The 14,089-nt window shown below is 42.3% G+C and overlaps 1 protein-coding gene across 12 annotated transcripts in view; it reads right to left on the bottom strand.

The window, feature by feature from the left end:
• The window catches only part of ST3GAL3 (ST3 beta-galactoside alpha-2,3-sialyltransferase 3), a 188,563-nt gene that overhangs the window by 54,540 nt on the left and 119,934 nt on the right, over positions 1-14,089 (bottom strand). For all 12 annotated transcript variants that reach the window (XM_064428649.1, XM_064428647.1, XM_064428648.1 and 9 more), the window contains one exon: positions 3,006-3,069. In XM_064428649.1, the coding sequence (XP_064284719.1) occupies positions 3,006-3,069 (64 nt within the window). The remainder of the gene's footprint in view (positions 1-3,005; positions 3,070-14,089) is intronic.

Genomic DNA, 14,089 nt, shown 5'->3' with positions numbered 1-14,089 from the left:
GAATAATCAAACAAAGTTCATTTCCAGGGCTTATGAGAGGCAAGTGAATGCTACTTCTCAAGGACCAGCTTTGTGAAGGAGGGCAGAAATGGAGAAGCTTGGGTAGGCACAAGACCAAAGGCTTGGTGTAGAGATCCTCCACCACACAACTGTAATCCTCTCTTTCCTTTTTGTGCTCTCACGCACTGCTCTGACCTCACCTTTCCTGCCTCTCCCACCCTTCCCCTGGGAAAGCTGCCTTCAGTGTATAGTTACACGAACACTTATTCCAATGGGCTGGGCAGTGCTCACCCTCCCCACCCATCCCAGCCTCTGCCTCTCCTGCTGCCATTTCAGCTCTGTGCCCACACAACCCTTCAGTGGGAGGGGAGCTCTGGAAATGAAGTCACTGGAGTGACCTGGATTGAGAGAAAAGCTCATAAACAGGAATCATCTCACTGATCTACTTTGAAGTCCCCTTTTAAACAATAGCAACAGCACAAGGAGAAGGGCAGCAGCAGTAGCAAATATGGCTTCTTAGACTTGCCAACAGAGAAAATGTTGGTGTAACTCCATTCTGAAAAAAAGGTGAACCTGGAGGCTTTTTCCTGCTTCTAGAAACAGTCCACTAGACTTCTGAGAGCCTACAAGTGGAAGGGTTCACAAGATCTCCCAAGCCCAACCCCTTGAACGTCACAGACTTGATTTGTGCCTCTTATCTAATTCTTCCACAATAGGACATTTTCTGAGTTCTTTATCATAGAACCAAGAATGGTTGGAGTAGAAAGGGACCTTTCAAGGTCCCCTAAGTCAGGCTTTCTCCAGTTGCTTCAAGGTGTTGAGCAAAGGGGAGAGGTCTGGACTTTGTCCTTTAGCAGTGAGTAGGAAGAGAGTAGCTAAACCCAAGGCTCTGCCCCCAGCACACTGCTGCTGCCATGGAGGGGAACTGTTAGGATCTGCTTGAAGCTTGAGACAAGATGAAGAAGGAGCTAGCCTTTATCCACCAGTCTTCTCCACCAACTTGTTAGGAATCAAAATTGGCAGATACCCATTGCTGCCAGCACTGGAATTCAGTGATGACCACAGCTGAAGAACATTTCTGGAATGATACCCAAGTCTTCATTTGTGCCCTACTCACCAAGCTGGTTTAGCAGAGCAGCACTATGGCAGCCTTAACACCTCCTACAGTTCCCAAGCTCTTTCTCCTAATAACTCCTCTGTTGCACCTCCATACTTTAGGCTTTCACTTTCCAGCTTGCTATCCCAAGCCTCCTTGAGTCCCTTTCTCTCATAAACACTTCTATTTTTATCCTCCCTAAGACTTGCTCACTTGGAAGGGCTTTGGGAGGTATTTGATTGTGATGCACATGTACTACACGACCAACATCCACTGATATGGATTTATCAGAATTCCCAAGGAAACAGTACTGCCTCAAGATATCTGTGTGTTTACACACCACCAAACCTTGTTGCTGCAATATCACAGAAATAAATGTCTAGCCTGTTCCTGAGGTCTCATTTGAACTTGGTATCTCATGGATTTTGCACACATTTCATGGGGCTTAAGTGTTAGATCTTTCCTATATCTGCAAACTCATTGTAAAGAATACAAACCAAAGTGAGCAGCTCATGCCAGAGTCATTATGCTTCAGAATCTCCTGTGAAATTACTTTTAAAAAGCCTGAAACATTCTACTCTTCAAGAACAGGTGAGTAGCAAGGGTCACAACTACATTAACCTTCATTGCAAGAATCTTCCAGCTGCCCTCTGTCATTAACACTAATTTCATATGAGCAACCTTCTGAAAGAGTGTATATGTGGATTTTTCAACAGATTAAAATCTTAACTCTCTAACCAGAACTGAGATAAACCCCAGGTGGATGAGACTCAGTTGTGTGCAAAATCTCTAAGAAGGTCATTTATAAAATGGTTTTACCTGGGCATAATTTCTCAAATTAATCCAAAGTCTGAAGGTTAACCCTATCTGGCACTGCTGTGAGACAAGGCAAACTTCAAAGACACCTAAATTAACACACAGACTGTGCAAGACTAAGAATAAGCTTTCACACAGAGAGTAACTCCCAACTACAGCAGGCAAGTTCTACAGTCAGCATGAGAGATGCAGAGAGCTACGGAAAGGCTGGTTAAGCTTATGAACTTTGTCACCAAAAGTGAGCAGGAGGGGAGCTGGGCCAGGAAATAAAACCCATGTGTTTAGAAAGCAGGAACAGTGTTGTCATGCTGGGTCAAGTACCACTGGAAAGATGTATTACCAGGACTTCAAAAAGAACTCAAGTCCCAGAGTAAAAACCTTTGACAGCTTCTGAAAAAAACCTACCCCTAATCTGGGAGGTGGCACTAAACCAAACCTGCAGGAAAAATGGAAAGAATGACAGAAAAGCAAGGACAGGAAGGACTAAAGGACTATCACTGGGAAGCTGATTGTAAATATGCCAGTGAGTTTCAGAAACAACCTCTACAACAGAACTGAAGAATCAAAGGAGCTTCTTCTAAAGGCATCAATTCAAATATCACAGAACCCAGGAGACTGCTATCCTGTTCATCCTAGCACAGGCTTGGCCAACACAACCAAACATTCCTACTTTGAGAGTAAGGTATCAATGAAAAACATTGTTGAAATAAGCCAGTCCCTTCTTTCCTTCTAAAGTTCCTTGTGATTCTGTTGCTTTGTCAGAAAGGCTGGAAAAGAGCAAAGTGTTTATTGAAAACCTGCTATTTACTTCCTTGAAAATGGGGCAAGAGGATGTCTTGGAACAACATATGAAACAAATTATTAGGAAATAGTCAAAAGCTAAATGCTTTTTTCTACTTATGTTTGACTTGACAGAGGTCTCCAGAGTCTACAGATTTACTCTAAAGAGGACTCAGTTTTCAGCTCCTGACTTACTCATCCACATCCAAATGTACTGGCAATAGTTTCTGGCAAAAAAGGTCTAACAAAATTTATTTACGACATATGGAAAAGAATCACTTCTACTCCTTCTCTTCTGAAGGTCTCATCTTACCTGTCAAGAGCTGGAGTTAGACGATAATCTTTGGTTGCTGACAGGATGGCTTTGATCAGATTATCTGGGGAGAAAGGAAGAAGACATTAGGAACAAGTTCTGACTCCTAACGGAAATGAGAAACAATGTGGAGTAAAGCATCTGAAGCAGTCACTTGAAGGAACTGAAAGGTTCTCATTAGGAAGGAACACGAAGTTGAATATTCCTATTTTCTCTGGACAATGACCTTCACACACAGCCTGCAAAGACATGTTATGTGCCAAATTCTGATGCAGTGTGTAATTGCCTTGCACGGAGAGTGTCACAGGGAACAAGCACCGTACATTTTATAGCAGTGAGTTCATATCCCCTGCCCTGAGATGACAGTTTCACAAACACTTCAGACATGAAAAGGCCAGCATCACTGTCACTGCTTGCCTTAAGAAAAGCTTTTATGTGGCTGAGTGGTGAACTGGATGCAGGAACAGAACCAGGCTAAAACGGATGCTTTCTATTCTGTGAGTTACTTTCAGTTTAGGTTCCTCAGTCTGTCTTTCTTCAATTAAAGCACCATAATTGCATAAAGAAATTTCCATGGAACTGCAGCCTACACTGATACCCTGTGAAAGCTGCAGCAACCAGGGGATGTAAGTTATGCAAGCACAGGCACACACAGATTAAATGCATTAAGTTGTAGAAGCACAATGATTACATATAAATAATTCTATTGGCTATGGAAACTCTGGAGTCTGCTTGCCTCTAGATTTTGTCATTTGTCCCTAATTTTTCCACCTCTCTCCCCAGAGAGGTCCAAACTCCTTCACCATGACCCAACCAGGGCCAAGAAGCAGTAAGGCTCTGGCTATGCTGTATTTACAAATGTACCAGTAACTTCAGAATGTCTGTACTGGGTTTGATAAAAAGTCCATCTGCTTCCAAATCCTGACCCTAACTGTGGTCTTAAGCAGATGCCTAAGAGCAAAACAAAACCAAAGCAAACAGATGTATTTCCTTGAAATTCTCTTCTGCTATTTAACTGTTTTCAAATCAGGGATTTTATATGTCAGATATAGCTTCTTTATATCTGGTAACTTGCAATGATTTCTATTCCATGAGCTCAGAATCCTCCTTGATCCATATGGACATTCAATCACTTCCCTTTGCAATTTTGAGCTTCATCTATACTGGAAAAGATTGTGAATGATTAGTTCCCTTCCATCTTTGCTTGGGAGATTACACATAACTCTAATATCCTTAAATATATCTGTCAACTAGTTCAAAAGTTCTTAGGAAACAGCAGCCAAAATGAACAAATAAGTCTCATTTCTTTACAAAAGACTAAAAACAGTAGAGAAACATTAAGAAAACTGACAATAAGTGATTTTTCACCTCAAACTTAAACAGCTTTCCTGACAGACACTAATTACTGCAATCCGATTAGGGGAGACCCTTTCACATGAAGAATTCTATTTTTCTTCACTGCCTCTTTCCTCAGCAGCAACAGGACAAATGTGTGGGATAAACACAGGAGCTCAAGGCAGCCCGCGTGCCAAAGAGCTTTGAACCTGACAACAAGCTGGCCAGACACACGAAGGTGATAAACAGCAAACTCTGACAATTACTTTGAGATTCGGGGAAGTTTTTGATATGGCACCACTGACAGCACCAGCACAACCTGCGACCTGCCAAGGGAGCACACTCCCTTACAAGCTGGGGAGTGTGATTACCTTCAGATCATAGTTTGGAGTGGAGCAAGGGAAGAGACAACTTATGAGGGCAAAAGCAACTTTGATAACAAAATAATGGTGTTTAGTTTTCCTTCATCTCAGGAATTTCTTCTGATGCATAGGCAGCAGGCTTTCCCTCCAACAGAATGCTATTCCCCTAAATCTGCCCTAACAGCTGTAGGTTGCTGTGACCTCTAATGGCATCATGCCACAGTCCTCTCCTTGGCCTGCTTTACACCTTGGCTTTTGCTGGACAGCATACTTTACTGACATTGTTTTCCCACATTCTCAAAGAAGACATCAAAGGATTGCATGTCAAGGGCTGCAACCTCCCATCTACCAAGCTTTTGTTATGCCAGGTTTGCTCTACCACCCAGAAGTTACACCCTGCACTACTTGGAGACCATCCCATGGACTATTTTAGAAAAAACATTAAAAGAATACAGTTGAGTGATGCACTCAAATGATTCTGGTTTACTCATCTTGCAAGATAATTAGCAATGCCTTCTTAGTGAATGCTCAGGAATGAAATCAAACTGCTTTAGGAGTGGATATGGCAGCATTTGGAATGGAGGTGCTTCCCAAACAAAAACAAAACAAACAACAATATTGAGCATTCAGTACAGATTATGAAGGGACAAATAGAAAATAGCTCTTCAGCAGACTCCACAGTCCAACAACACATGGCATCCAAAACTTTTGGATGTTGCACAGATCTCAGTGTTACTATCCAAAACTGCTAAATTAAGCTCAATAAAAGACCAAGTAATTCACTGTCAAGTGCTCACCCACAGCAGAAATTAAGGTGGCACCAAGTTCATCTGGTCTAGCCCTCTTTTTGGAAGCCAGGAGCAGGAGCTACAAGCCAGGAAAAGCTAAAGGCTGGGGCAGGGGACAGGCACTAGATCTTTCTGGTTGAGCCAGAACTCTACTGCATTGTTGCTAAGGTGGACACTTGCACCTTGAAGCTGGCACGAGGATGAAAAGACAAGACCATCTCCAGTTACTGTATTTTCCTGGGAGAAGGTTTGAAAGACCAGATGCTGCTGTGGCTGACCTGCAACCTTGCACAAGACCACAAAGCAGTTAGGAACAATACAGAACCACTGGCAGGATCTTTTAATACAGCTGGGGCAAGGTGGAGCATCACTTGCAATCACCACTGCAAAGGCTACTATCACAGGTATCTGATATCACCTCCAGGCTGTGACTAAAGAAATTTGGGCACCAGGAAAGCAGGTGCATTATGTAAAATCAATTGATGAGACATGCTCTCTCCAGGGTAAGAAACTGAAGAGGTGATGAGCACAGCCTGCCTTAGACACCTATGTACTGAGGGAAAATAATGGGTGCAAGTACACATAACAAATACTACAAAGAGAAATTCCTTCCTGCTTCAAGTAACAGGATTTGTGCACAGCCACTGCCTGGAAGTCAATGACTGCAAAAAATTTTGCAAGGACAAAAGAAAGGCTAAGTTGTCCACATGAACACAACAGCAGGGCAAGCAACCTATTGCAGTTTTGTGCAGCCATAGCCTGTTTATTTTATACATATATATTTTTTTTGTCATGGAGAATTTAGATCACTGGGGAGAGTGGGAGATTATTTAACCCATTCATCTATCAACCACTATGCATGCACTCTTACTATAAAAACAAAGCAAGAAGCCTCTGCACATTTTTCTCCCATCTAGAGGAGGAGTCAACTACATTTATCTAAGAATCCTGAGTTATCTTGACATATTCTATCAACTTTGCCTTACAATATCAGAAGATTCAAAAGCCAGCTTGGTACTGCATGATTTGTTTGAACACAAGTACATATTGACTTCAGGTTGACCCTGAAATTTTCAGACATTTGGAAAAACTAAATAGTTAGAAATTAGGCAGACAGTGACCACACAGTGAGAAACAGCCTAAGTCTCAATTCTAGCCTTTTTCTCTGTTATTTATGTGAAGGAATGGAGGAGACCTTCACTGTGAATGTCAACAACACTTAAAATTGTTGTTTTTAATGCAGAAACTTCTTGCTTCTATCACCAAAAAAAAATACGGGAGGACTTTCCAGTCCACAGGGCTTATGGCAGGCATCTCAGGGTCTACCTTCTGCCTGCCTTGAAAGCAGGCAAACTGGGATGTTTGTGCACTCTCAAGTGGCCAAGAGAAGAGGCTGTAATTTTTCAAGTTGTGTATGCCAGCCACCTTCCTCCAAACCCAGCACACCTACCTGCCCCTGCTGGCAGCAGTAAGTGTGTGAATGCCCTGCCTCGGGGTCAGGGGACACCACGCTGCTGCAGTGCTCTGTGTCTGCCCTGGGAGCCATGGCCAGTGCCCATCTCCACTGCTGGTCACCCAGCTGCCACCCCTCCAGCCAGCACTTCTGCAGGTCCAGGGCATCAGTTCCAGCTTTTGGGAATAGACTGACTCAAGTGAGGTTGTCTGACATTCTGTAAAGTCTGCCAGGAGACTCTGCACATGGGTCCCTGTCCCAATAACAGAATGCCACGTGTGTGTCAGCTTTGTGGGGAGAGTAAACTAAACACTACCAATGCTATGGATTAAACAAATCACAGTATTTACAAACAATTTCTTAGCACAAGCCAGTGCATACACTTCTCTTCAATACACTACCCAAAAGTTCAGCTCTGTATAAAATTCCTCCTTCAGCATTTTTTTACCTTAAGGTCTTGCTCCATATGGAAGCTGAGGAATGACCTTTAACAGAAAAGTTTTCACATCTTTTGAGGAATGATCTTTACAGCAGGTCAAGGGAGGTGATTCTTCCACTCTACTTAACCCTAGTGAGGCACATCTGGAGAGCTCTGTCCAGTCCTGGGCTCCTCAGGACAAGAGGGACATGGAGCTCCTGTAGCAGGTCCAGTGGAGGGCAACAGAGGTGATGAAGGGTCTGGAGCATCTCCCTTATGAGGGAATGCTGAGGGAGCTGGGCCTCTTCAGCCTCAATTGAGAGAGACAATTGAGAGGGAACCTCACCAGTGTCTGTCAGTCTCTGAAGGGAGGTGTCAGAGGATGGACCAGGCCCTGCTCAGTGGTGCCAAGCAGTGGTACAAGAGGAAACAGGCAGAAACTGATTCCCAGGAAGTTCCCTCTGAACATAAGGAAGAACTTTACTGTGCAGGTGACCGAGCACTGGGGCAGGCTGTCCAGAGGGGGTGTGGGATCCCCTCACTGGGGATATCCCAGAGCCATCTGCACACAATCCTGTGCAGTGTGATTGGAGATGAGGCTGCTTGAGCAGGGAGGTGGGATCAGATGACCCAGTGTGGTCCCTGCCAGCCTGAGCCATGCTGTGATTTTCCACCTTGGTGCCCAGCACAAGGCCATGGACCCAAGTCTCACCACATGTTCTATTCTCTCTTCCAAAAACACTGTGTCCAGCTGTAGACAGACAACATTTTCATACCTTTGTGAAGCTGGGAATCCAGTGGTTACAACATGTATCACAACGTGTCTGAAATGCCCTGCACCACTTCTTTTTATTATTGATCAGCTGACCTTAGGAGGTCAATGCAGGACAAAGCAGCTATGAAGAATTCCAGCATTTAGCAGTGCATTGCAAACATGTGAACTGGCTCTCAAAACCAGCTAACTACAAACTGAGGAATCTGTCCCCTGATCAAAACTCATGTGTAAATATAAGAGAGTGGTTTCTTGAGGTCACTAGCTGTACCAGGTTTAGGTGGTTTACTGGACATACACTTCATTAACAACAGGACTTAAAACCGCCACGCCTCATAAGATCTCCATTAATGATTTTTAATGGCATTAAGACAAGAGGCATATACTGTTGCCTAGACACAAACCAAAAGAAAAAAAAAGACTGAATGTGCATGGTATCCTCCCTACCAATTTTAGAAGAACCTGGCATGCATTAAATGTATGCTTCATTAAAGCCCTTAAGGCCTATTTTTATAACCAGATATAAATAAAATACATAACATTGACATTGTCGCTTTGGAGCCTTTGGGGATTTTTTTTTTCCAAGCTTTTCTTCACAACCAAGAGTTTGTTTTGTCAGAATACAAGCTTAGTTCCCAACATAATCCCAGGGCTTGGAAAGTTGGAACATTAATTTAAAAAACAAGTATGAAAAAAAATGGGCAACATTTTGCAATAACCATGCATTAACAATTTTGATCTAAACTCGAGTTCAATGCACAGGAAGTAAAAAAGTCCATAGAAAGAGGCAAATTCACGCCAAATGAAAACAGTCCTTGAAAGATTCACAGTGTGCTGGTTAAAGACAAGCAGGAAAATAAATACAGTTGTTATAGAGGGCTCTACATTTTTGATGACCCTTCACAGGTGGCCAGGCAATATCTTCAAGGCCAAAAAATTCAGTAACTACTTCAGTGATTCCTAATTCTTCTGACCCTTGCAGAAGCATTAATAAATGGCACTTCAAAACACAACAGCCAGAGACTATCTGCTCTTCTCTTCAGGAGACAGAAAAGAGGAATAATATCATATCCGTGTTTCCATTGCAATTCAAGACTTCTGTGAAGAACTCCAATATGGAGTCATCCAATTAACTGAAGACTTAGGGCTTGCACCTCCCTTCTCAATGACTTGGGAGCAGGAATATTTTTTAGGCACACTCAACAGCAAAGCATCAGTTTTGATTGAAATAAGGGACTGCACTGTTGTACTTTCATCATGATAGCTCAAGTATGAGAAGGGATTTAATTTCAAAAGTCACAACATAACTTCCCTTTAGAAGTTCTGTTCAGTAATGAAAAGTCAACCCTCTACCTCTTCTGAAACTTTCAACTTGTTTTCCCCTTCAAACCACTAATTTAATTTCTTTAGGCTATAAAATCTGCTAAATTCCCTGGGGAAACATCAACATTTTTATATCTATATTCCCACGTGATAATGGCAACTATTACCAATTTTGGTCAAATGCAAAATTCTACTGGAATCTAGTTCAGAAATGTGCCTCCAACTCAGGAAGAAACAACAATCTTGTTAATACCAACTCTGAACAGAAATAATAGCTATACATGCTTGTGCTTCTGCTTTTTTGTTAGAGGAATAAGACATGAAGAACAAAAGAATGCTTATAGTAACAAAATCATCTGTACAACAGAATACCACTAACAAAATGAGGATAAAGTTGGAGAATTAAAGCATAAAATGCCTCATTCAGACCTAGTCAAATGCAGGCAAGATGACTGCATGTGGTACTCCAGTCTCTACAAAGAGAGGGAAGATTAGGTTAGAAAAGGCTTACTTTTCTAATGTTTTTTTCCTTGAATCAGCTGTAAATTGTCATGTCCAACTGCATATGTTTTCTCAGAGATTAAGTATTGCTCATGCCAAGAAAGCCAATGGAAAAGAAAAAGCAATGCAAGAAAAGAGAGAAGATTTTCTCCCAATAACATTGTAATATGCCAACTTCTGCAGGCTGAAAACTCAAAATTTTCACTGGAGATGAAAGACCTCTGCCCCATGAGACTACTGAACAACTGCTGAGCAGCACTGAACCATGGCTTTTCTCAGGAGCACTGACACAAAAGAAAACATCCAAATAAAACCAAGTACAAGAACAGTTAATCATTGCACAATACATCCATTAACATTGGTGGTCTGGACAAAGACTTAATTCCTTTGTCACTGAATGTATCACCAGTTCCAGACATCCCTCCAGTATCAAGTGAAAATACAAAGTCTCCTGGCCAGTAGATCATATTACATTTGATAAAACTGTAACATTTCAAACATGTTCTTAATATTCGCTTATCACTCCAGGGAAGAAGTTGCTTCCTAGTGTCTTGATGGGAGGGAAATTCTGAGATGATGACAACAGAATCACTCCCTAAGAAATAACTATCACCTTCAAAGACATAGTGATTCAGGGCCAACAAAGCAGCCTCTCTGCCTAAAACAACTGAGCAGGAACAAAGGTGGAAGTGAAGACCTATAATTGCTGCTAAGCAGTGACACAGTGACTGACTAAATGCATGGAAGAAATATTACATTGATCACGTCTGTTTAGTTTTTTAGTGTATGCTTTGCCATATGTTTTCAGTTAAGTTAAAAAACCAAAAAACTGCAGCAACTCTCCCGTCCTCATTACACAGAGAGAATGCCAGATACTAGCTACTCTTTCTTCTGAAAACCTTTTATATTCTGCAAACCACATGTACTGAGAAATTCTATTAATAGTCAGGTATTTCTCCAGTCTTGTTTGCTGCCCTTCTCCAAATAACTCTTTCCTTTTGCTTTAGCTACAGAGGTAAATTTGGGGAGGAGGCCCTCTGGGATTAATAATCTTACTAACACTATAAACAATTTTTCCATTGCTTCTTCATTGACAAATTTAACCCTAAGAGCAGTGCACATGCTAGAGAATCTCTGCAACTTCGTGGACAGCATGGGCATATTCATACCTCCATAACTACACTGAGAGAAGCACTGCTAGAAAAAGGTGCAAATCCAAAAGAAGAAATTTAAATTTAGATTTAAAAAAACTCCACGTGACTTAAGAGCTCAAGATTGCTGCAGCCTCCCTGCTCTTCACTGAAAAAAGTTGCAACAACAGACTTGGTGGGTGCTGGGAAAGAATTCCTACAAGCAAATTATACCCATGCAAATGGTGAAACATGGGAGGAACTCCAACATCCAAGTTAATGCCAAAACAATAGCCTGGGACACAGGAGGGTGCTCGGCAGCTGGAGCTGTCCTCCACAGGAACCCTTGACATTTCGAGCTTTTAGAGTTCCAACATCTTGTTACAGTTTGATCTTCTTGACAACTGTGAGAGTTGACCAATTTCATCATGTTCCTCACTTTGGCTATAAACACACCAGCAAACAAATTGGTAGCAGGGCATGGGCCCACACGGTCCTACTCGAGTCCACACAAATAAAGTGTTAGCACAGTCCCAGATGTGTTCACCAGGGCCAACAAACATCCTCCTCTACAATTCTCACGCATTCACAGGCTAATACAGGCCAGTGACCTTTCTTGATAGGAAGCCTGGACATAGCCACTCTATTTTTGTGGGGGGCAGGGAGTGAATCTGTTTGAACAATGAGCTCAACAGCGTTCACAACCACAGGACAACCACTTTATTTATTAATAGAGATGGAGTCATCGTTTCCAAGCACTTAGAGTGGCCCATCCCGTTTCCAGAGTCTGTCAAATCCCACAGTAGGGGACAACAAGTTTGATGTGGCAGACAAGCTCAGTTTCTAAAAGTAAGTCCAGTCAAACATGACACTGGCCTGTTTGTCAACATGGCTGTTCCTCATTTAAAAATATTGATCCAAATTCTGAAATATAATCTCATAAATTCACAGCCAGCTGCAGAAGTCACTGGGCAAAACCTAGAGTCACTGTTACATAAATGGCCAAACTAGGTACTGGTAGTGACCATTTAAGGTGTCAAAACATAATCACAACTCTTCATACCTATTATTTCTCCTGTTCCCTGCACACGGAGGAAACCAGAGTTTCCACAAGAGCTACAGACACCTATGATGAATGCAACAACATCTTCAGCCTACTGGATCAGCTCCAATATTTCTGACAGCTCTCACCTCTGCTTTTGTCCCAGTTTGCTGGGCATTGTGATCAAGTAATTAGGACTAATCCTTGGTCCAGATCTTTGGTGAACAGTCAACAACTACAACATATACTAAAACTCTACCCATCTAAGACAGGTTAAGAAAAAGGTACAACAGCTGCTCTTAGGTTCCTCTTCATCTATTTCTAATAACTAGATGAGAACTCTCAGAACCACTATTCAAAGAGAGTTTGCACAAGACTTCATACCACACGCCTCATCTCAGAAAGCAGCAGGGTTGCCACTTGCTTATTCTGTGCCTCTTTCATAGAATGCAAGTAATCACAGAGCTGTTAACTGACAATAGCAGTAGTTTCCCATCTGACACAGGATGTGCAGTATCCCTACTGCAACAATCCATTTCACAACCAGCAGCATTCAGGGAAAGTCTAAAAACTTTCATATTCAGGACCATATTCACCTTGAGGGCTTCTACACAAATGCTCTTGCCAAGAATGGAGCACTCTGTCCATAAAACCTCCTTGCCTGGGCTGATGGCCAAATCAGAAAATAACCACTGGAGTGAAGGAGCGAGAAATCTTTCACAAAGAAGCACTGTTAAACTTCCTATGTTGTACTGAGTACTTTTAAGCATCTGGAGATAGGAGAGCTGTCTTTACAATCACATTCTCATCAAAGAAAATGAAAATCTCTGACGGACTGCGTCAAAATGATCAGCATACTGCCTTCTCTTTGATATGATAACCTTTAAAGAGCAGTAGTCCTGCCCTGAACATTTCTGAGCCATTTCTACTCTTTTACGTGTAATTTATAGAGACGCATTATTGCAAATTAGTGCAGCCCAGAAGACAATATTCCTCAAAAGCTGCTTTCCCCTAAATATTGCAAGACTCATTCTTGCAATCTTGGAACTGTCCTTTCTTGGACCAACAAACACAAAGTGATGGATTAAAAAGGACTTAATTCAGCTTTTTTTCAGAGACAAAGCAAAGCAAAACTTAGGTAAGAATAGAAACTTTTACGAAAGAAAGTAGAAATGGTGGATTGGCTCCCAAGCTACTAAGAATACCTTGGTTTCATAACCGTAGCATTTTCAAGCTACCACAGATTAGTTTCTAGAAGTTCCTTGGAACATGCAGCATCACTGAAAGTGAGCTCATCCTGTAGCTGTGTTTCAAATACAAAAAAAAGCAAACCCAAAAAACCCAAAAAGACCCAAGCAAACAAAAAGCCATTTTGCACTTGGAACAGATTACAGTGACTTAAAAACAGCAGGTGATATTCACCACAGTTCTCAGCAAGGTCTTTCCATTACCATCTATCTATTACTGTCTATAAACCCCAACCACCTTTCCCAGTGCGGCGCATGTCGGAAATCCCAGCTGACAGTGTCATGGGGCAGCCCAACACACAGAGCAGAGCTCCTGCCCCGTCTGTTTCAACACAGCCACATCTCTCTACACTTCCTCAGCCACCCTGACTACTCCTTTTCCCATGCACATCCCAGCCCTGACAGTCTTCACCTTGCACCAGCACATGACTGAGCTCCACGCTGCCTGCCTGGATCATTTGTTTGGATATCATTAGATTGCCCTGACTGAAAGCCCTAATGAGGTGCTGATTCCATCATCCAATCAGTTGTCTGAGCCCAAAAGCATCCCATGGGACAGCCAGAAAAGACTGATGCAAGAATTCCAAGTGATGTGTAACATGAAAGGGCGCCATTCGCATCGCTAGGACTCACAGCCTGTCAGCACGGCCATTAGAAATCCGGGGCTACACAGATTTATAATTCAACCCTCCCACACACAGAACTTGCTCCAG

This window comes from Passer domesticus, chromosome 7 (assembly GCF_036417665.1).
Source record: "Passer domesticus isolate bPasDom1 chromosome 7, bPasDom1.hap1, whole genome shotgun sequence".
Lineage (NCBI taxonomy): Eukaryota > Metazoa > Chordata > Aves > Passeriformes > Passeridae > Passer > Passer domesticus.
This window is presented reverse-complemented; position numbering and strand designations above follow the sequence as displayed.